We start from the raw sequence: 21690 nt of genomic DNA, 5'->3' as shown, positions 1-21690 counted from the left end.
TGGTCCAGAGTGGTGCATTTTTAATGTCTCCTTCCAGATCATGTTGATTCTAACAATGTAGGTCACAAAATGGCTTCAGCAATTCCAGACATCACATTCACATTCAAGGTAAGAAGAAAGAGAAAGAGGCAAGAACCAGAAATATCCATCCTATTTTTTAGAAAAGCCGAAGTTTTCTGGAAGCCGTCTATCCCATCCCACTTCATGCAGAAATCTGCTATGTCTCATTGGCTGAACCTATGTTACCTGCAAGATGCTGAATTAGTGGGTATGCAGTGCCAGTAAGGTTGTGGCAATGTTGTTTTCCTGAAGCAGCATTCCAGCATCTAGAGACTAGCTTCACAGGTTTCAAGAGGCTGTTGTGGTAGTAGTGGTGGGAAAACCAAAACAAAACAAATCTGTGATCCAGTGTCTGGCCACTAGCTACATTGCTGCCGACAGGCATCGGCCCCAGCATCAGTGGCTTTCTGAACCCTGGATCACTATTGCAGTGGGGAGTTTGTGAATGCTGCAGGCCTGGGAGTGACCTCCTGATCCCTCACCTTCCTGACTTTTGCAGAGACAGAAGTACCCCTGGTGGGTTACTTCAATAATCTTGTTCTGAGAGTCATTCCTAAAGACACAGCTTAGTGCCTGCTTCTACAGTCCTTCGTGATTTTGTGAACACTTAATTACATCGTTTCAACATCTTTTTGTTTATAATAGCTTGCATGGTTTATGCTTCCTGCAACAGGACTCTAACTGATGCACAAGCCTACTTACTGTTTTGTCACAGGTAGTGAAGTGAAAAGCAGGCTCTGCAGGCCTCAGTCTCTGCCCAGGCCTGTCAAGAAGAAACTAACAAGAACTAATTTCCTTAGCCTCCCAGAGTCTCCCTAAGAGAACACATATTTACCTTCCAGGCACAGTCTTAATCACAAAGACCTGAATCTTTGTAAATGTCCATGGTTCTGACATTATTTCTTTCTTGAACAAATGACACTTCATTTGCATTCTCAGATTTTGGTTTCCGGTTCTCTTTATTTTTCTTTTTTTTTTTTCTCTATTATATAAAATGACCTTAGGACTGACATACTGATACATGAATACATCACAGGATATTCAGCCTCCAGAATTTATGATCAGTTTTGGAAGCTCTTTCTCTAAAGAACAACTTGTTTGAAATTTATTAATGAATTTCTCCTCTCACAGAGTCACCTTTAGCGAATAGAGATTGTGGAGATGGAGAGTTGTACAAAGATCCTTGCTGCAACTGTGAGTTGCCTGGGGTAGGTTGTGGCTGGGCCATGACAAGGACCTGACCTGAATGAACCTCACAACCACCAGAATATAAGTTGTCCAGAGTGAGGGGATGTGTGTACTTACCACTATGTGCTCAGCACCTAGAACAGTGCCTGACAGACACATAGTGCATGCTCAGTAAATATCTGTTGAATGAAAGGATATATAGTGATACCTCAGAGTCCACACTTCACTAAGCCTCCAACATCATTTAGTCACCAAGGCAAAGTCATTGGAAAGGATGCCATCCTCACTTCCCTGTCTCTATGCTGCCTTTCTTCATCCTCTTACTTACTGTATATCAAGTACTAGATTCCCTAGATTCCCTCTGAATAATAATACAAGAACTGAAGAAAGAAGACATGAAGCCTACCTCGGGGCTCTTAGGGACTCATTTCCTGGCTCTAGGGTTCACTACTCCCAGGGCCAGTCTCTAGCCTTGGTGAAAAGCCTTAAATCCCACTCCTAAATAGTACTGTATTGCTCTTCTACCCCAAAGAGAGGCACATTAAGGGATGGATTACCCAGTCAAATTGATCTGATTGCCAACTCTAACAGGTAAATAGCACTAAAATGTAATGAGATGGGCAAAACTATAATATGTAAGAAATTAGATTTGAGTAAATATTTTGGAAATCAACAGAGGGATGTGTGTGTGTGTGTGTGTCTGTGTGTGTGAGTGTGAGAGAGAGAGATGGTGTGATGTGTAGTAAAATAAGACAGCCGGGGAATATGCTTAAGTCATCATAGATATATTTTAAATAGCTGGATTACATAGTTTAAAACACAAACATTTATTATCTCACACAGTGTCTGAGAGTCTGAGAGTCAGGAATCCAGGAGCAGCTTAGCTATGTGGTTCTGTCCAGGGTATCTCATGAGGCTGCAAACATGTCAGCCAGCATGCAGTCATCTCAAGGCCAGCACTAGTGGATCCACTTGAAGATAGCCCACTGACAGCTAATGACAGACAGCTACATTTCCTACTAGATCTTGGCAGAAAGCTTCAGTTTCTCACCAGTTCCTGGGTGTCCTCATCTGAGTGATCCAAAAGCAAGTGAGATTGCAAGCAAGAAGCTGCAGTGCTTTTTATGACCCCATTTCTGAAATCACATTTTCTTTTTTTTTTTTCTATTCATCGGAAGTGACTCACTAAGTCCAGTTTACACTCAAATAGAAGGGGAAGCTCCATCTCCTGAAAGGAAGAGTATCAAATAATTTGTGGACATTTGAAACCACTGTGGTCTCCAAAGGAAGGTGGATCTGGTTAAGTACATGATGTTTGCTAAATTCACTATGCAATTTTAGGATGAAATGCTCAGTATATTGAAAGGTGTTCCCTCTTCTGTCATCCCCAACAGTACCTAAGTTTTCTTCTAAATAACTATTTGACAACTATTTAAAGAATACTTCCCAGATTGTGAAAGAAAACACATAAAGAATAAAGGATACGGCAATTGGACAGTTTAAGCCCCCTCTGGCCTTCCTGTCTTATATAAGGGGATGAGAAAAAAATAAAAAGGACTCTGGCCCACTTGAAAAGACCAAAAATAAAAAATAAAAGCTCCAGCCTGGCCAACATGGCAAAACCCCGTCTCCACTAAAAATGCAAAGATTAGCTGGGCATGGTGGTATGTACCTGTAATCCCAGATGCTCAGGAGGCTGAAGCAGGTGAATCGCCTGAACGCAGGAGGCAGAGGTTGCAGTGAGCCGAGAATGCACCACTGCACTCCAGCCTGAGCAGCAGAGTGAGACTTCATCTCAAAGAAGAAAAAAAGCAAAACAGATTTAATCATAAGATGATTGGGCACTTATCCTCTCCAATACCTTACCACCACATCAACAGAGCTCCAGCATAACAGTGGATTACAAATGATAGAGTAGCAATGTATCCAGAATTGGTTCCTTCCAGTGGGTTCTTGGTCTCGCTGACTTCAAGAATGAAGCCACGGACCCTTGCGGTGAGTAAATTATTATAGTTCTTAAAGATGGTGTGTCTGGAGTTTGTTCCTTCTGATGTTTAGATGTGTCCGGAGTTTCTTCCTTCTGGTGGGTTGGTGGTCTCGCTGACTTCAGGCGTGAAGCCACAAACCTTTTCAGTGAGTGTTACAGCTCTTAAAGGTGGTGCGTCCTGAGTGGTTCTTTCCTCCTGGTGGGTTCATTGTCTCCCTGGCTTCAGCTGCAGACCTTGGCAGTGAGTGTTACAGCTCATACAGGTAGTGCGGATCCAAAGAAGGAGCAGCAGCAAGATTTAGAGCAAAGAGCAGAGCAAAAGAACAAAGTTTCCATGGCTTGGGGGAGGACCCCAGCTGACTGCTGCCCTTGGTGTCGGTGGCCAGCCTTTATTCCCTTATTTGGCCCCACACACATCCTGCTGATTGGTCCATTTTACAGAGCACTGATTGGTCCGTTTTTACAGAGTGCTGATTGGTGTGTTTACAAACCTTTAGCTAGACACAGAGTGCTGAGTGGTGCGTTTACAATCCTATAGCTAGATGGAAAAGTTCTCCAAGTCCCCACCTGACCCAAAAGCCCAGCCGGCTTCACCTCTCAGCAAGATAGGGATTCTACTTAAGAAGAAGTCTCTAGAAACACGCAAGGAAAACAGGCAGACAAAAATGAGAACACTAAAGGAACTTGACAACTACAGTTACAGTAAACAATAAACACGGCTTCACTCTTCTTAGCCAGATAAATGCATCTAAAACCTCATGCTAAAGCCTATTTACCTCAGTTCTTATTGCCTAATACATCATGTACAAATTATACATCCTGAAAAGCAGGAGGAAAAGTCTGAAGAGACAAGTAAGCATCAGAACCACATACAGATAGAGCATAGATCTTGGAATGATTAGAAGCCTGGGAATTTAAAATAACTATGATTAATATTCTAAGATTTCTAATGAAAAAAGCTTGTGGATTCTTTCCTTGACCATACCCAGTCTACTGACAAATCCATCAAAGGTATTCTTAATTTCTGCTATAAATTTTTTATTTCTAACATTTTCTTTGGTTCTTTTCTAGTTTCCTTTGCTCTGCTTGCATTACTCATCTGTTTCTGCATATCATCCATTTTTCCCATGACAACAGCTAGCATATTTTGTAGTTGGTTTTAAGGAAATTGCCTAACAAGAGAGGGCCAAAACACATGAGGCAAAAACTGATAGAAATAGGAGAAACTGATAAACTCACTATTATAATCAGTCTTCAACACCACCCCACACCATCAGTAATTGACAGATCCAGCTGGCAGAAAATTAGAAAAGATATAGATGAACTGAATAGCAACAGAATTTAATTGACATTTACGGAATCCACTGTTCAACAACAGTGGAATACACATTCTTGTCAAGCTCATATGGAACTTTTACCATGATAGATCACATTCTGGGCCATGAAACACAACTTAACAAAATAATAAACATCACCCAAAGCATGCTATTAGACCCCAATAAATACTATTAAACTATTTTTAAAAAACCAGAAAGATAGCTGGAACGTTCCAAAATATGCAGATTAAACAACACATTTCTAAATAAAATGTAAGTCATAGAAGACATTTCAGAAGAAATTTTAAAATGCTTGTACTAAATGAAATACAACTTATCAAAATTTGTGAAATGCAGAAAAAGCAGTGCTCAGAGGGAAATTTGTAGTATCGAATGCATACATTAGCAAAGAAGAAAAGAAATAATAAAAATTAAAGCAGATATCAATGAATTAAAAGCAGGAAAAAAAGTTGAAAGAGAAAATCGTTGAAATTAAAAGCCAGTTCTTTGAAAAAAATTAATAAAATTGATTAGCCTCTAGCCAGGCTAACCAAGGAAAAAAAAAGAAAGAAACCACAAACTACTATCAGAAATTACTACCAATCCTATGGATATTAAAAGAATAATAAATTAATATAATATAAATGTCTCTATGCTCTCAAATTTGCTTACTTATTTAGAAGAAACGGAAAAATTATTTGAAAGACATAATCTACCAAAACTCACACACAGAGAAATATATCATCTGAATAGCTCAACATCTATTAAACAAATTAAATTGATAATTAGTTATCCTCCAAAAATAAAAACACCAGGGCCAGATGGCTTCACTGGTGAATTTAAGAAACAAATATTTAAGAAAGCATATTAATTATCCATAATCTCTTTCAGAAAATAGGAGTGGGAACACCCAACTTGAAAAAAATCATCCTTTTCAAAATCCACAGATACTTGATAAGGAACTAGATGCTTTTCTCCTAAGACTGGGAAGATGTCCCCTCTTATCATTCCTATTTAACATTGTATCAAAAGTCTTAACGCAATAAAACAAGGAACTAAAAGGTACATACACTGGAAAGAAGAACCAAAACAGTATTTGTTAGCAGATGACATGATTATCTATTGTCGACTGGGAAAAAATAAAAAGCCCTCCTGGAACTAACAAGCAATTATATCAAGTCTGCAAGATAATAAACAAAAGTGTGCTGTTGGTTAATATACAAAAGTCACTTGCTTTCCTGCGTACCAGCAATGAACAATTGGAATTTGAAATTAGAAACACATCATTTACATTAGTACCAAAAAATTGAAATACTTTGGTATAAATTAACAAAATATGTGCAAGATCTATATGAGGAAAACTATAAAATTGATTTTAAAAATCAAAGATCCTAATAAACAGAGATGTACTGGTTTTCCCAACTTGATCCATAGATCTAAGGCAATCACAATCAAATTTTTAGCAAATTATTTGTGGATATTAACAAACTGATTTTGAAGTTTACGTAGAAAGAAGAAGACCCTGAAGAGCCAACCCAATCCCAAAGCGGAACAAGAAAATCCTAGAGTTAACACTATTCAAAACTTTTACAAGAAAAAAACAAACAACCCCATCAAAAAGTGGGCAAAGGATATGAACAGACATTTCTCAAAAGAAGATATTCATACAGCCAACAGACACATGAAAAAATGTTCATCATCACTGGCTATCAGAGAAATGCAAATCAAAACCACAATGAGATACCATCTCACACCAGTTAGATTGGTGATCATTAAAAAGTCAGGAAACAACAGGTGCTGGAGAGGATGTGGAGAAATAGGAACACTTTTACACTGTTGGTGGGATTGTAAACTACTTCAACCATTATGGAAAACAGTATAGCGATTCCTCAAGGATCTAGAACTAGATGTACCATATGACCCAGCCATCTCATTACTGGGTATATACCCAAAGGATTATAAATCATGCTGCTATAAAGACACATGCACACGTATGTTTATTGCGGCACTATTCACAATAGCAAAGACTTGGAATCAACCCAAATGTCCATCAGTGACAGACTGGATTAAGAAAATGTGGCACATATACACCATGGAATACTATGCAGCCATAAAAAAGGATGAGTTTGTGTCCTTTGTAGGGACATGGATGCAGCTGGAAACCATCATTCTTAGCAAACTATCACAAGAACAGAAAACCAAACACGGCATGTTCTCACTCATAGGTGGGAACTGAACAATGAGATCACTTGGACTCGGGAAGGGGGACATCACACACTGGGGCCTATCATGAGGAGGGGGGAGGGGGGAGGGATTGCATTGGGAGTTATACCTGATGTAAATGACGAGTTGATGGGTGTGATGAGTTGATGGGTGCAGCACACCAACATGGCACAAGTATACATATGTAACAAACCTGCACGCTATGCACATGTACCCTAGAACTTAAAGTATAATAATAAAAAAAAAATTGATGTGGTGCTAGAAAAAGAACAGACAAGTGGATCAATAGAATGGAATAAGAGTTCAGAAATAGACCTACACAAATAAACTGATCTTTAACAAAGGGGCACAGGTAAGTCAATGGAGAAAGGATCATCAAAATATGGTGCTAAAACAACTTGTTAACTACATAAGACTACAGAAATCTAGACACAAAACACATACCTTTCACAAAAAAAAAATTAACTAAAATGAGTTATAAAACCTAAATGTAAAACACAAAACCATAAAATTTATAGAAGATAACAAAGGAAAAATTTAGGTGACTTTCGGTTTGAGAATGACTTTTTAGATAAAACACCAAAAGTATAATCCAAGAAAAATTTGATGTTAGACTTTATTAAAATTGTAAACATTTGCTCTGTAAAATACTTTGTTGAGAAAGTGAAAAGACAAGCCACAGACTGGTAGAAAAAACACATATCGCATAAAGGACTTCTATTAAAAATATACAAAGAACTCTTAAAACTCAACAATAAAAAAATAAACAGCCCAATAAAAAACGGACAAAAGATCTGAATAAACACTTCACCAAAGAAGTATTCACATGGCAAGTAAGCACATAAAAATGATACTCAACAGTGTGTCTCCTTAGAGAACTGAAAATTAAAACAATGAGATACTACTACACACCTAGTAAAATTTCTAAAATAAAAAAACCTGACAATACCAAATGCTGGCAGGGTTGAAGAAGCAACAGGAATGATCAGTTATTGCAAGTGGAAATGTAAAGTGGTATAGCCACTTTAGTATACATTTTTATAGTTTATTTAAAAATACAACATAGTCTTACCATAGGACCAGCAATCACACCAGGTGTTTACCCAAATGAATTGAAAATTTATATTTATACAAATATCTGCACACAAATGTTTGCAGCCTCTCTATCTATGATTCCAAAACCAGAAGCAACCAAGATATCTCTCAATAGGTAAATGGATAAACAAATTGTGGTATGTCTATACAATGGAATATTACTGAGCAATAAAAAGAAAATAAGCTATCAAGCCATAAAGAGACATGAAGAAACCTCAAATGCATATTCTATGTAAAAGAAGCCAAAATTAATACATTTAAACACCACAGAAACCCAGTGAGGTAGGTACTGTCATCATTCCCATTATCTCAGACGGGCACCTAAGACACTGGGAGGTAACTCATAGAGTTCTGTCAGAAAGAGGCAGACAGGATTGGGAGGCAGCCAGCGTCTGGGGTAGGAGTCCATGATCTTTCTCTCTACACTATACTTCCTAGACTGCAAATATGAAACTTAATCTCTTGTGTCCAGAAACAATTTTTTTGCCTCATTACCAAACAAACTCTTCTCTCTTGAAACTTGCTCCATGCCGTTTTTTCCTCCCCGCAACACCCATCTTTATCCTCATAAGTCCCAGAAGTCTCTCCTGCTTTCTTCAAGAGCTACATCATCTTGGGGTTAGAATCTTCCTTATGCATACCTCTGTTGGACTCACTCACTGAAACACACATAAGACAGGGTCCTGAGGACACAGAGTACATGGAATCCTCAAACTGTAAACACAGAACAATATTCTTAGGATGTTTACTCCTACAACTATGGGCCCATGCAAATGGATGTCCAAAGGAGGGAGGCACAAGCTGGGTGGACCTCAGCAGTGCCAAATGCCAGTTGAATTTTAAGTGTGATTGTGCGGCCATCCCTTTATTTATTTATCCCATCTCCAGCCCTCCATCGCATTACCCACAGATCTGCTTCAATCTTTCTCTTTTCTTTATCATCAAGCTTCCATCTCACTCAGCAATCTTGGCACACAATCTCCTTTTGAGTTTCCAGAAGGTCAATTTGTCTAAGTTGGGTTTTCAATGTCTCTTCTCTCCTTTTACTGAAAAAGCTCTGTCTCCCTCTCCCTCTCTCTCTCTACCACACTCATTTCTAAGAACAACTGTCCCTCCTCCTGACAAAAACACTAATCTGCCCATATGACCAGCAGAAACATTTAAGAACAAGATGATTTTCAGCTTCCAGAAGTGCTTCCAAATGAGACAGTAACAACCACAGAAGGTTTAAAAAATAAAACTAAGGAAGAAAATGTTACTTCATATGGTAGATGTGTTTAATAAAATTTCTCTAAACATTAATTTTAAGAATAAAATCATTATGGACCTACTTAAAACTCAGTACAGAAAGCTCAGTTGTACTCTAAAAACGATAGGATTCTATGACAGAAATGGCTGGCTAGCCCTGCACCAGTGATTTGTGCTCCCACTTACAACCAGAATATTGCATGGTTGTTGAGACACAGTTAACCAGTCCAGAACCACATTCCCCAGCTCTTTTGCCTCTACACCTGGCCACAGGAATAGTTCTTGCCATAGTAATGCATGCAGAAGTGCCAGGTACCACTTCCAGCCCATCATGGTAAAGAAGCAGGTGAGGTTTTTTTCATTGTACTTCTCCTGTTGTCACCTGGAGGTAGAACATCCATCACAGGACTTCTTTTCTTAGAAGCCCTAAGAAAAGCAGAGCCATATGATATAGGGTCCTTGAATTGAGAATTAGAGGAGACCTTCTTGCCAATCAGGAGCATGTAGTTATATTTCACATGAGCCAGAAATACTATTTAATTACTTAAATATTATTTCTTAATTATGAAATATTTCTTAATTAATTCTTAATATTAAGAATTAATATTAAGCCATAAGATTTTGTAGTAAGTCTGTTACCACAGCAAGTATTACCCTTACCTAATATGGGTATTGTCTATTCTCAACTTTTTAAGTCTTGCTTCTTTCTTTACTTCTTGCAAAGCAAAACTCAAAGATGCCTAAAACAGAGACTTTTTGCACAAAGTAAGTGATCAATAAATGTGTTAAGATAACATTGATTTTTTTGGAGTTCTGAATCCTATTGCTTCTTTAAAACTTTTTTTTTTTAATTTAAAGATATATCCAACTGAAACACATGGAAATGAATGACAAACCTATGAAAAGTGCTCATTCCCCTCCCCCCGCCAAAAAAAAAGAAAGAAAAAATACATTTACTTTGAAAAGCACTGCTCTTCTTCCTTTCTTCCTCTTCCCATACCACCAGATCTCCTTAAGCTTCTGCCATGAGACTCTGCCTTTGGGAAAGTCATGGTGGTTATCTCCTAAGAAAACTTCTGCTTCTTAAATCATCTAAAATGTCTTGCTATTTTTATTAACAAACATTTCAACTTAAGTTTCACTTTTTCAGAGAGGCTGTTTCTTACCACCCATTGATCACCTGGTTGCCCAAAACAGAAACCTGAGATTTACCATCCCTGCCCTTCACTTACAGGTTTTGATAAAGGAAGTGGAATGTGAAGGTTACAAAGGTGTGAGTGGTTATGGTATGTCCTAGAAACAAGCACTTGAGCAAAGAATGTATGAGATAATTTGGGGTGGATTGAAATCTTGTAAGCTTTAATATAGCCTCCTATTTAGTGCATTTGACTTGTCTTATTCCTGTCACAGTTGTTTATTTTATGTGTACTTCTCATCACTTCTCTCCTCTAAAATCCTTCAAAAATATGCTCACAGCAACAAGAATAAAATCCAAAGTGTTCATATACTTTAAAATATTCTATAATTTCTGCATTTTCTAAACAGATCTGAACACAACTGGCTTGCACATTGGCTTCCTGAACTCTCCAGCTGTCTGCAATGCTCCTTTTTTCCTTGTCACAAAGCAGACTTTACTCATCTTTTCAGATCCCAATCAAATGTTGCCTCCTGCACAAAGCCCACCTGTAGCCAACTCTCCACTTCCATAGTGATAGTTAGGATCCTTCATTAGCTGTGTTTGCAGATCCCTGTAATGTAACCTTTACTGCTCCTATTATGCTGCCATGTGAGAGAGAGAAATTACATTGTTACTGTTCCAGAACCAACTAAATAGGACTCATCTCTGCATCCTTAGTGGTGGTTGTAGTACTTGATACTTGCAGAGTGGCTATATGTATTTATTGAAAGAAATTATTACGGTAAACAGGATATTAGCCAAATCACAAAATGAAAACACAAAAACTCAGGGAATAGTAACATGAGGAGCTCAGCAAAAACCTTCTTTTGAACAGACATCTTTTCAACTGGTCAGAATTATCGAAGCAATCATTTATGAAGTCTCTGGAGACTGACTGAAAGGTTTGTAACACCTACCACCCTACCACCATCACCCACCTAGTTGTGCACCTACCCCAACGTCTGCACTTTTTTTACATGTTAGTTGCTCTCTTCAGACCCTGTGCTTCTTAAAGGTAAAGGCCATATCTGGCTTAGGCAAGTGACTGGTACATTATCAATACTTGGCATTTATATTTTGAGTGAAAATATGACAACATTTTCTATTGAAAAAAAGATGCGTTTTTAAAACTGGAAATAACACCATAATAAGAACAAAAATATTAAAGGTATTTGCAAAGTTCTATGAAAGAAGAGATGAAAAAGCAATCAATTTTGTTTGGATGGAGTAGAAGAGAAGAGAGTAGAGTAGCCAATCATGATGATTATGATAATGGTGGTGGACCCTACTGTTATCACCACTGATGGAGCCCAGCTTCTTCAAATACATTTTCTATCATTCTCTCCAAATACATTTTCTATCATTCTCTCCTCTAGTCCCACCTCTCTATCTCATAGCATTCCTTATCATTTCTCAAACATTCCAGGATTTGGCATAAGCTTTTGTGCTGTTTTATGATAATTTTATGATATATTTATATGTGTATTCATGTAGACATTTAATGTTGCAATATAAAACTTCTTACTGTAATTTTTTATCAAAATAGTTTTGTAAAACTCTATTCTATAGATTTTTACCTTGGGTAGATCAGAGACTTCTTTGAAAATCTGGTGAAAAAATACATTTGCAATATTTTGCACACAATTTCAGGGAGTTTACAAACCCACTGAAACTCATTCAAGAACCCCCTAGGGACCTAGGGACTTCAGCTTCATAATCACCCCTGAAGGCACAAAATGTGCTGATTATCACTGAGGCATTGATTTCACCTATTAACATACACAGTTCTGTCAAATGAGAGAAAAGGGCACCCACTATACCTGGGGCCCTCGACCTCCAGCAGTCTGTTGGAGGGAGAGAAGATCACAAGTGATCAAAAATGTGCCTCAGGCCTGCTTCTGTGGTTACAAAACTATATATAGCAAAAGTATAAGACAGAAAATGGAAAGAGTTTACCTTGGGCTGAAGCAATAATGAGTCACTTATTCCCAAAATATAGTAGTGTATGAAATAGATACCACCATACCTGGGCTTTGGGAGGGTACCTTGTAGCGCTGTCTCACAGTGCATACACATAATAATTTTCTTAATTACACATGTAACTACTCACCAAGGAAAAAGTGTAAGATATGAGCAGAGAAGAGCTCTTCAGAAGAAAAATTCTACTGGGAAACACAAAAATAAACTTTAAGTCCCTTATCCCACTACCTCTCACCCACCCAGAATAAGGGAAAAATAGTACTTGGAGTTTTAAATTATTGAAAATTGGGGTCCACACTTAGAGAAGAGCAACCAAAGCCACTTACCCAAAATAAGCCACCACCAATCAACAGTTACCATGCAGCCACTGTGGAATTAACAATTCCTGAAAGCCTTCAAGGAACAAGAAAATAAATGTTTAAGAAGAGGACATCCAGATGAAGGCACCATTCTTTGAGAAGAGCCACCCATCTGTTCTCTTTCTTCTCAGCTTCTGGGGCTGCAGCAATAATGTGGATTTAAAAAGTCTTTGTTTCCTCCTACAGAAGTAAAGAGTACTTCACCTAAATACACACTATTTAAGTGGCCAGTGGGGACGAATTCATGGAAAGAAGGACCTCTCTTTGCTAAACTATTTATTTTTCAATCAGCACATGGCAAGGAAAGCCTTTTTGAAATGTCAATTAAGGGTCATAAAGCTGAAATCATGGAGCTGCAGAAAGTCTCAGGTGGTCCCTGGGATTCTTTAACTGAAGTCACTGCTGCCATTATCATCAGTAGTTCTGCTCCACTCAAGGACAAAAGTCAAGCACCAAATGGCCAGGTGAAGTGGGAGCTAGGAGGATTTTCAATCAACTCGCTCACATATAAGAATAAGTCATCAAAATGCTCCTGGAGTGCCACCCGCCTCTGCAGTAATGTGCACCTGAGCAGAAATCCTAGACTCTGCCTTCTTTCTAGAAGTAGAAAAGCAGTCTAAGTGTTTGAACCAATTCACAACAGAGCTTTCTATTTGGTCTTCTTGTGAGATGCAAAATGTTTATGAGCAGGAAAAACATTGCCCTGGACTAAAGGTCTCCTGACGAAATGAGTCAATCTGTTAAGAAATATTTCTGTCCACAGCTCTGTACATGGTATCCTTGGCCTCCAGGTACCTCAGAGTGTAAACAACAGTGTCCAAAGGCAGAATGAATACTGACAATGTAGGCCTCTTATAGAACACCTGTTTTCTATTGAGTTCATTAGCTTGTGCTTGAGGTAGGCAGTACAAGCACAGACATATAGAAAATGACCGTGATGAGGTAGGGGTTGGGGGGCACAGGTGGCAAAGACCTCAGATTAGGAAATTCTAAGCATGATGGAGGTAACAAGGACGTCAATATAGAAAAGGCAAACCAAACCCATGGACACCTGCACACATGTTTGGTGAATAAAATACTGTTTATTTCATAGATAGTATTGTCAATGCAGGAGAGTTTCATGACAAGAAGGGTGTCAAACAAGAAGTGGTCTAAATAGCATATGTGGTCCTTTTGTACCTCTGTGACACTGTGGTTATTTAGACCACTGTCATGACCAGGCCAATGCAAAAGGCACCACATACCAACTGGGCACATACCCTCTTATTCACAAAGACTGTGCACTCCAGGAATTCCCAAATACACAGCAGTCAATGGTGGTCAATATGACAAAGATCATTATTTATAATTCAAAGGATGAATGCTTGAGGGGATAAATACCTCATTCTCTATAATAAGCTTATTTCACAGTGGATGCCCATAAATATATACACCTACTATGTACCCATAAAAAAATTTTTTTAATCTTAAATAAATTTTTTTAAAAAAGAAAGAAAGAATCCGGAAATTTTAAAAAAGATGACAAAAACCAAGAAAATATCCTGGTTCTGAGCTATGAGACTAGAAAGTATTGCGGAATAGGGACTAGTGTATAAAGTCTCTGAACTAACCAGCATTCTTAGGAAAACATACATGACCAATGTGGGTGAGAGTCAAGATCATAGCATTCCCTGCTGAAGTTAAGATGTGGATGACATCACTCACAGAAGCTGGAGACAACCAAGCAAGGTGAACTTTGTCAGCTTCTGTGAGGTTCTTTCTTTGTATTTTGAAGTTTTAGGGATAACAATAAAATAGATCAGCATAAGAAAACTCTCGTGCTGCCATGTTTCTGTCATGAGCAGCAAATGGCATAGTTGACAAGATGACAGGAGTAGCGCAAGACAGCTCTAGCCAAGACCTCTTGTAGCTGCACGAGCAAGGAATCTGCTTCTGCATCTTCAATGCATGTATTGTCTATCACTGTGGACTGGAAAATATAATCCTGGACAAAGAGGAGGGAACTTTTAAACATACTCAAGATATAGAGTTACACTGAGTCCCTGCTGTTATATTTTTCTTCTTTGCACATCTCCTCCCAGAAGACCCAGGTATTATGAGGGGATTGTGAACAGCATGAGGATGGCTATGGCCAGTGGGTGCCAGTGAATGGTAAATTTTATTTAAAAATTTATATTTAAAAAATGAATAAACACTAATCTCAGCAATGAAATCTGTATTTTATGAAACTGTAAAAATGGGTTGTTCAAATAGAAGTGTGAGCATGAAGAGATGTCAAGAAAGATAAAGACTAAGATAGAGATATGGTAACATTCCAGAGAGCAGCTTAAGGTGAATTCTGAACACAAAGTGAGATTTCAGTGAGGTAATATGGTCGAGGTGTCTCACTAAACCTAAAAGTAGAAAATTAAAAAAAAAACTTAGCAGAGATTTTCTTTTATAAATGAACCCTGAAATTAGGAACAGAGAAATGAGATCAAGAAAAGACTCCGGTGTATCAGCACGACCTGGAAAGGGACTGACCAGTTTGTGAAGCTGCCAGAATTGTGAAGGGGAGGTAGGAGTTCACAGCAGCCTGAGCCTGGCATTTAGAGCCTGAAAGAGCTACTTGGGTAGAAAGGTCAGTTGTAATCTCAGGTGGACACTGATTTTTCTCTGTTGTTGGCTGAAATGTTATGAGGTGGGCAACAAAGACATGATAGCCACTCTGTCAAGAAGAGACAATCTATAAACTGTGTGGGAAATATACATTGAATCCCAAGTCTCCTGTGGAGAATCTTGTTTCTCTCCTTTTGTTCTTTGTCAGAATTACTGAACCTTAGGAAACAAACTCCCTTCCTCTTTCTCCCTCCATCATTCCCTGAAACTTGGCTTCTGACATGCTCACTTTATGAAAATTGCTCTTTCAAAGGTTACCAATGAAGTTTTTATTGCTAAATCCAGCACACATTCAACTTAGATCTCTCTGATGCATTTAATACCACTGGATACTGCTTCCTGGACACTTACACTGACTTGGTTTCCATGACACCACACACCATCCTCTCTGCCAAACATAATTTTTTGTCTCCCACGTCCCTCCCCACCTGCCATTCTTATCTTGTCTCTAACACCATGAATGTGAATGCTTCCTCAAGTCAGTGCTTGGCTCCCTGACCTTTTCTCTCTTCTCTCTTCCACTGAAAGACAAAATTCATTTTTGCTTCATTATCATTTATATGTTGATTCCTCTGAAACCTGTATATCTAATTCCAAGTGGCAGTCACATATTTCAAATTCTCCAAGACCTTTCTTATATGTAGGTCATACTATCATTTCAAATTTAACAATTGAGGAACCAAGCTTACCACCTACCCTCCACCTCCTCCAAGTGAACATCCTCTCAATTGTCTTATCTGCACTGGTAGCGCCATGTTTTTCCACATCATTTGCAGTCAGAAATATGGTTCCATATTCTATATTTTTTAAATTCTCATCTTTGTCGTTTTTTGCCTTTACAATAAGACCCTGCCATCAGTCTAAGTTGTGTATCTTTGGTTTTATCCAACCACATATCAGAGTGATAATTAGTTACTGTTGATGCATGCGTCATTGCCTCTTTCCATCTAAATGCTCTCAGATTCCCTTACAGCTAACAGAACACACAGCAAATAATTTTTTACTGAACACAAATCTTGTTCTACCCTGTGTTCTACTCAGTCTCTTCCTATTCCCATTGGTTACTGTGATTTAATGTCTTCTACAAACACCTAATGTCTCAGAAAGCATCCTTAAGGTATTCTTTAATCCCTCAGGTGATCTTCAGTTATATCTCATACTTCTGCCTTGTTGAAGCTCCGAGTCAGATCCTCTTTCTGCTGCTGCCGATGCCTTCTTTCACTATGCTCTCTGAGGGCAAACTTTGTTGCATGGGCAATTAATGTAGCCAAGACAGCTCTGTTTGGGGCACACAGGTGGACCGCTTCTCTTCAACATACTGTATCTTTTCTTCCCCACCCTCAACTCTTCCATAGCCATCCAGACAGGTGCCACTACCTTGACCTGAACTTTCACTGGCAGGAAGGCACCCAAGAGGATCCAGCAACAGTGAGGATTGGCTCACTGTGAGAATTGTTCCCAGTTCTGAAGACCCAGGATTCATTTTCCCACATCCTGACATCAGAACTTTTCCTTTCTGCAATAGAAAGAATTCTCAGTTTCCGTTTTGACAACCCTTGAAGTGCAAGCTGTTCTCTTCCAAGGCCTGAGAAGCATATTCCAGGGAAGGAAACTAAACAACAGAATCAGACTCCACTTTTTCTTCATTTTCCAATTCTACTATAGATCCTACCTTCCAACCAAGCTTTTCTCTTCACAGTGTATGAACACAACATTTTTATATTCAACTACAAACCCTGGCACTTGGCTTCAACAGTTATGTAAAGCCCTTATCTCCAAGCTCTATCACCATGAGTCTAAGGCTGTGTCACTCATCCCCAAGACCTGTTCCCTGGACTCATCTCCCATTAGAGAAGACTCTCATCTACGTTAATTTGCAAACCATTTTTTGTTAAAGAGAATGATTATTTATTTATTTATGAAGAAAACTAAAAGCATCTGGTGAGCCCTGTGTTCTCTGAGTTTTATGGAACTTATTAATTAACATCTGGAAATGTTAGGGAATTGCATAGTCCCTGGGTTCTCAAGAAAGGTTACCTTCCTGCCCCTACTTCCAGCATTACCTGATCATATTACGCAATTGTATTCTACTTTTTGTTGCTAATAAACTGTTTCTTGTAAAGAAAAAATCCTCACTCAAAGTTGAGTCCTTTGATTCCACAATATATAACAGTTTATTTTCATGTGTAAGAAAAATTGTTAGATAAAATCAATGATCTAAATATAAATAAGTCCTAATACCCAGATTCAATCTAGAAGGGATCAGAGATAAACACAATAATAGGTATAATATGAGACAGATAGTGGTAACAGCCATAAAGACTCTAAAATGATGGTAATAATAACCATTCAGATACTGTTCCATGCACTTTATGTGTATCATAGTATCTCATTTATCTTTAGAGAAACACTGTGAGGTAGATAGTTTTATCTTCATTTCGCAGAGAAGGAAACTAAAGTTCAGAGGGGTTTAGTGACTTGCAGAATAGTCAGCCACTATTAAATGGAAACATTGGAATTCTATCCCAAAGTCTTTTATCTTAATCATATGGGAAGTACAAAAGAGGGAAAATAACGTATAGTTGGGACATTAGAAAAGTTTTCATGAAGCAGACTGTTTTCTATTTTTCATATTTTTTGTATAAATTCAAGGCATACAAGTTTAGTTTTATTACATAGACAGCAATAACATAGTGGTGAAGTCTGGACTTTTAGTATAACCATCACCTAAATACGCTTGAGATTAATGTTGAAAAATGGCTGGAATTCTAAGAAACGGAAAAAAATAAGAGAGAAATTCAAGACAGAATGAAGGCAATGAATAGAAGTAATGAAATCAGAAAATCCAGGAATGTATAAAGAACAACAGTTAGAGGGGTTTGACTGGAGAATAGGATTAGATTCTGAGATACAGTCAGGTTAAAGCCAGATTGCAAAAGGCATCGGCTTCCAAGCAAATTATCTTTATTTAATTCAGAAGTCAACAGATGCATAATCCCAACTTTATCACTAACCCATACTGTGCAACAGGCCAGATAAGGCTTCACAACCTGGGCTTCCATTTAGAGAAAAAGTAGAGAATGGAAACTCCCCAGGGATAAGAATAGGAAGGATACTTTGAACAATTATAAAGAAAGTGTATTCTTGGTGGCAGTGATTGTGTCATTGAAAAGGCTGATTAGGTCTGGGGTGAGCTAAGAGAAGAGAGTGAATAAGAGGCTAAACAATAGGATGAGAAACAAGATGTCATATAATTTAGAGATGAGAGAGAAAGAAATAATGTGGCTAGAAAGAGGAACATCAGTTTGATATCTCAGAGGCAGACAAGGTTTGAGTGATGGTTAATAAACTGTACAGAAAGAGAATGAAGTAGATGTAGAAAGAATGAAGATGGAGATCTCTGGGGTTGTGCAAGAGTCAGTGACCACTGAATTCCTAGCACCTAGTGTAGTACCTGAGAATTAGTGAATAAATGTGAGTATTAGTGGGGTCATCACCAAAATGGATTAGATACACACTCAATGACCCAAGACTCAAAGAAGAGGAGAGAAAAATTTGGGGAGATGTTGGCATCTCTGCAGGTAGTATGAAGTAACCAGAAAAACAAGTAATAATGAGAAATGGAAAGATCTAGGATAAGGAAGTACCATGATACGCAAAAGAAAAAAAAGCGCTGAGTAGAAGTAGCAGAAAAATACTAAGTTTCATGGGGACAGAAAGTTTATTCTCCAAGTCCCCCTTTCCCCTTAGCTTTGCCTGAATGTATTACTTGATGTTGAATTAGGCAAAGGTGAAGGCACTGTTTAGGGTCTTCAGCAGAAAGTAGAATCCTAGAATATCCTACAAATAGAAGACAACTTGAGAACTATAAAAGAAAGAAAAGTCCTTGTTCCCATAGCCCACAAGAGGGTTGAGCTCAGCAATACACTCCACATGGCTCAGGAGCTCCTGGCAGAGCACAGAGCCATCAGAGAGAGGGGCCCAGAGAGCAGAGAGAGACTCTGCTGACATGGCCAGCCCAGCGCCTCATCCCATCCATAACCCTACTGCCCTGCAATGACTCTCTTCCCAGCAATAAAATCTGGGTCACAGGAGTTGGAGCTCTAGCCGTCACTTGTCTCTAATAAATAACTCCCATTGATTTTCCAGCTCAGGGCCTCACCACTCCTTCACCGTAAGGGCCAGGGGGCAGACCTGGAAAATCCCTCACACATTATTGGTGCTCTTCCTCCCCTATCCTCACCCAAAGTGCATATAAACCCTGAATAGCCTGAAGTCTAACGGCGTGAATATCAGACTCTAGGGGGACAGCCACTGTGTTATCTGCTGCCCTCATCCTGGTCACTGCTCCTGCTATAATAGCCCTAGGCCAGGAATATGAACAAGCTGCTGCTTTGGGTCTCTGTCCTCACCAGCCTCCTGGAAGCCTTTGCTCACACAGGTAAGGAGGTCAAGGAACGGTCAAGAATCATAAAGTGAGAAAATGGTTGAAGCTGAGACATCTTTTCTCTGCATTTATGCTGAAGGTCATTATCTTTCTTTCTCTCTTTATCCCACAGACCTCAGTGGGAAGGTGTTTGTATTTCCTAGAGAATCTGTTACTGATCATGTAAACTTGATCACACAGCTGGAGAAGCCTCTGCAGAACTTTACCTTGTGTTTTCGAGCCTACACTGATCTCTCCCGTGCCTACAGCCTCTTCTCCTACAATACCCAGGGAAAGGATAATGAGCTAGTAGTTTATAAAGAAAGAGTTGGAGATTATAGTCTATACATTGGAAGACAAAAAGTTACATTCAAAGTTATTGAAAAGTTCCCGGCTCCAGTGCACATTTGTGTTAGCTGGGAGTCCTCATCAGGTATTGCTGAATTTTGGATCAATGGGACACCTTTGGTGAAAAAGGGTCTGCGACAGGGTTACTCTGTGGAAGCTCATCCCAAGATTGTCCTGGGGCAGGAGCAGGATTCCTATGGCGGCAAGTTTGATAAGAGCCAGTCCTTTGTGGGAGAGATTGGGGATTTGTACATGTGGAACTCTGTGCTGCCCCCAGAAGAGATCCTGTCTGCATATCAGGGTACCCCAGTCTCTGCCAATATCCTGGACTGGCGGGCTCTGAACTATGAAATCAAAGGATATGTCATCATCAAACCCCTGGTGTGGGTCTGAGGTCTTGACTCAACAAGATCACTTGAAAATGAAATGACCGTCTAAGAGATTAACTCAAAGCAACTGGATACTAGATCTTACACCTGCAGCTCTTTCTTCTTTGAATTCCCTATCTGTATGTCTGCTGAATTAAAAACTATATATTGTATTATGCTACCTGCATTTGTTTAGTGCTTATCATAGTCCCATATCTTTATCTTATATCTACTACTTGTCTATCTGCTACTTATTTGGTAATTGGTGTTTCATTATCCTGAAAAATCAAATTGCCAAATATGGGGAGGAAAACCTATAAGTAACTAGAAAGGTATATCACAAAACCAGGGCACTCAATGAGCAGGACAGTGGCAATACTTAAAAGCTACTAACAATCATTTTAATAACGATTCAAAATATGTGTGGAATTGCAATCACAATTCTTCTGTTTTTCCAGCTACAAATCGATCAAAAAGATGTCTGAGGTTGCATCAGGGAGACAACTATGATGAAATAAGTAAGCAATAGTTGAGAACCTAACAGCAAGTAATGAGACAGGAAGAATAAAACTAGAAGTCAGAATGAAAACCAAAAAAGTATGAGACTGGGATAGTTTTGTATGGAGACAAACATAACTTTATGTATCAAAAACCTCAGTAGGACTGTACAATGCTTGATTTTCATAATGCTGTCCTGATGTCATCAAAAAATGTTATACTCTGAATATTGCTTACATGAATATGCTGTCTGAAATTATTCTATGGATTCACACTTCTTACAGGATGTGATTTAAACCTCTAAATATGACATTGCCCTCCATAACCTGGTCCCACTTACTCTCTGAAATGTACACAGAGAATACACACAGAATACTCTCCGAAATGGACTTTCCATGTACATTTCAGTTACAACTGTTAGCAGAGCAAGTGACATCCTAACTATCACACTGCAAAATAATTGTCAGATGCTATTACTAGTAGTTATTTTTATGGTTATGAAAAGCATGGAACACAGTGCCTGACCCATCATCAACAGATATGAGTTGGATTCCCAGAGAAGCAAGGATCCCAGAGGGAGTTCGGGCTATATATATTGGAAATAAGACAGGCTTTTCTCACTGATAATAAGTAGAGCATGAAGTCAGTGGAATCAGAAAGATAGCATCCAGAACAGTTTCAGGATGGTAACCAATGTGATAACTTCAAACTCATGAGGCCATTTGGCCAGAATGAATGGAGGCAGTAGCCAGATATGAA

At 38.7% G+C, this 21690-nt stretch overlaps 1 protein-coding gene across 1 annotated transcript; it reads left to right on the top strand.

Annotated features, from left to right (window-relative positions):
• The first annotated feature begins 19573 nt into the window (after window positions 1-19573).
• On the top strand, window positions 19574-20614 carry APCS (amyloid P component, serum). Its single transcript, XM_007976575.3, has 2 exons — window positions 19574-19732; window positions 19851-20614. Exons 1-2 carry the CDS (start codon window positions 19669-19671, stop codon window positions 20456-20458), a joined length of 672 nt encoding a protein of 223 aa, XP_007974766.1. The 5' UTR covers window positions 19574-19668; the 3' UTR covers window positions 20459-20614.
• The last annotated feature ends 1076 nt before the right edge of the window (window positions 20615-21690 follow it).

Source organism: Chlorocebus sabaeus, chromosome 20 (genome assembly GCF_047675955.1).
Source record: "Chlorocebus sabaeus isolate Y175 chromosome 20, mChlSab1.0.hap1, whole genome shotgun sequence".
In the NCBI taxonomy this organism is placed as follows: domain Eukaryota; kingdom Metazoa; phylum Chordata; class Mammalia; order Primates; family Cercopithecidae; genus Chlorocebus; species Chlorocebus sabaeus.
Note: the sequence above shows the minus strand (reverse complement) of the source record. Positions and strands in the feature narration are given on the sequence as shown.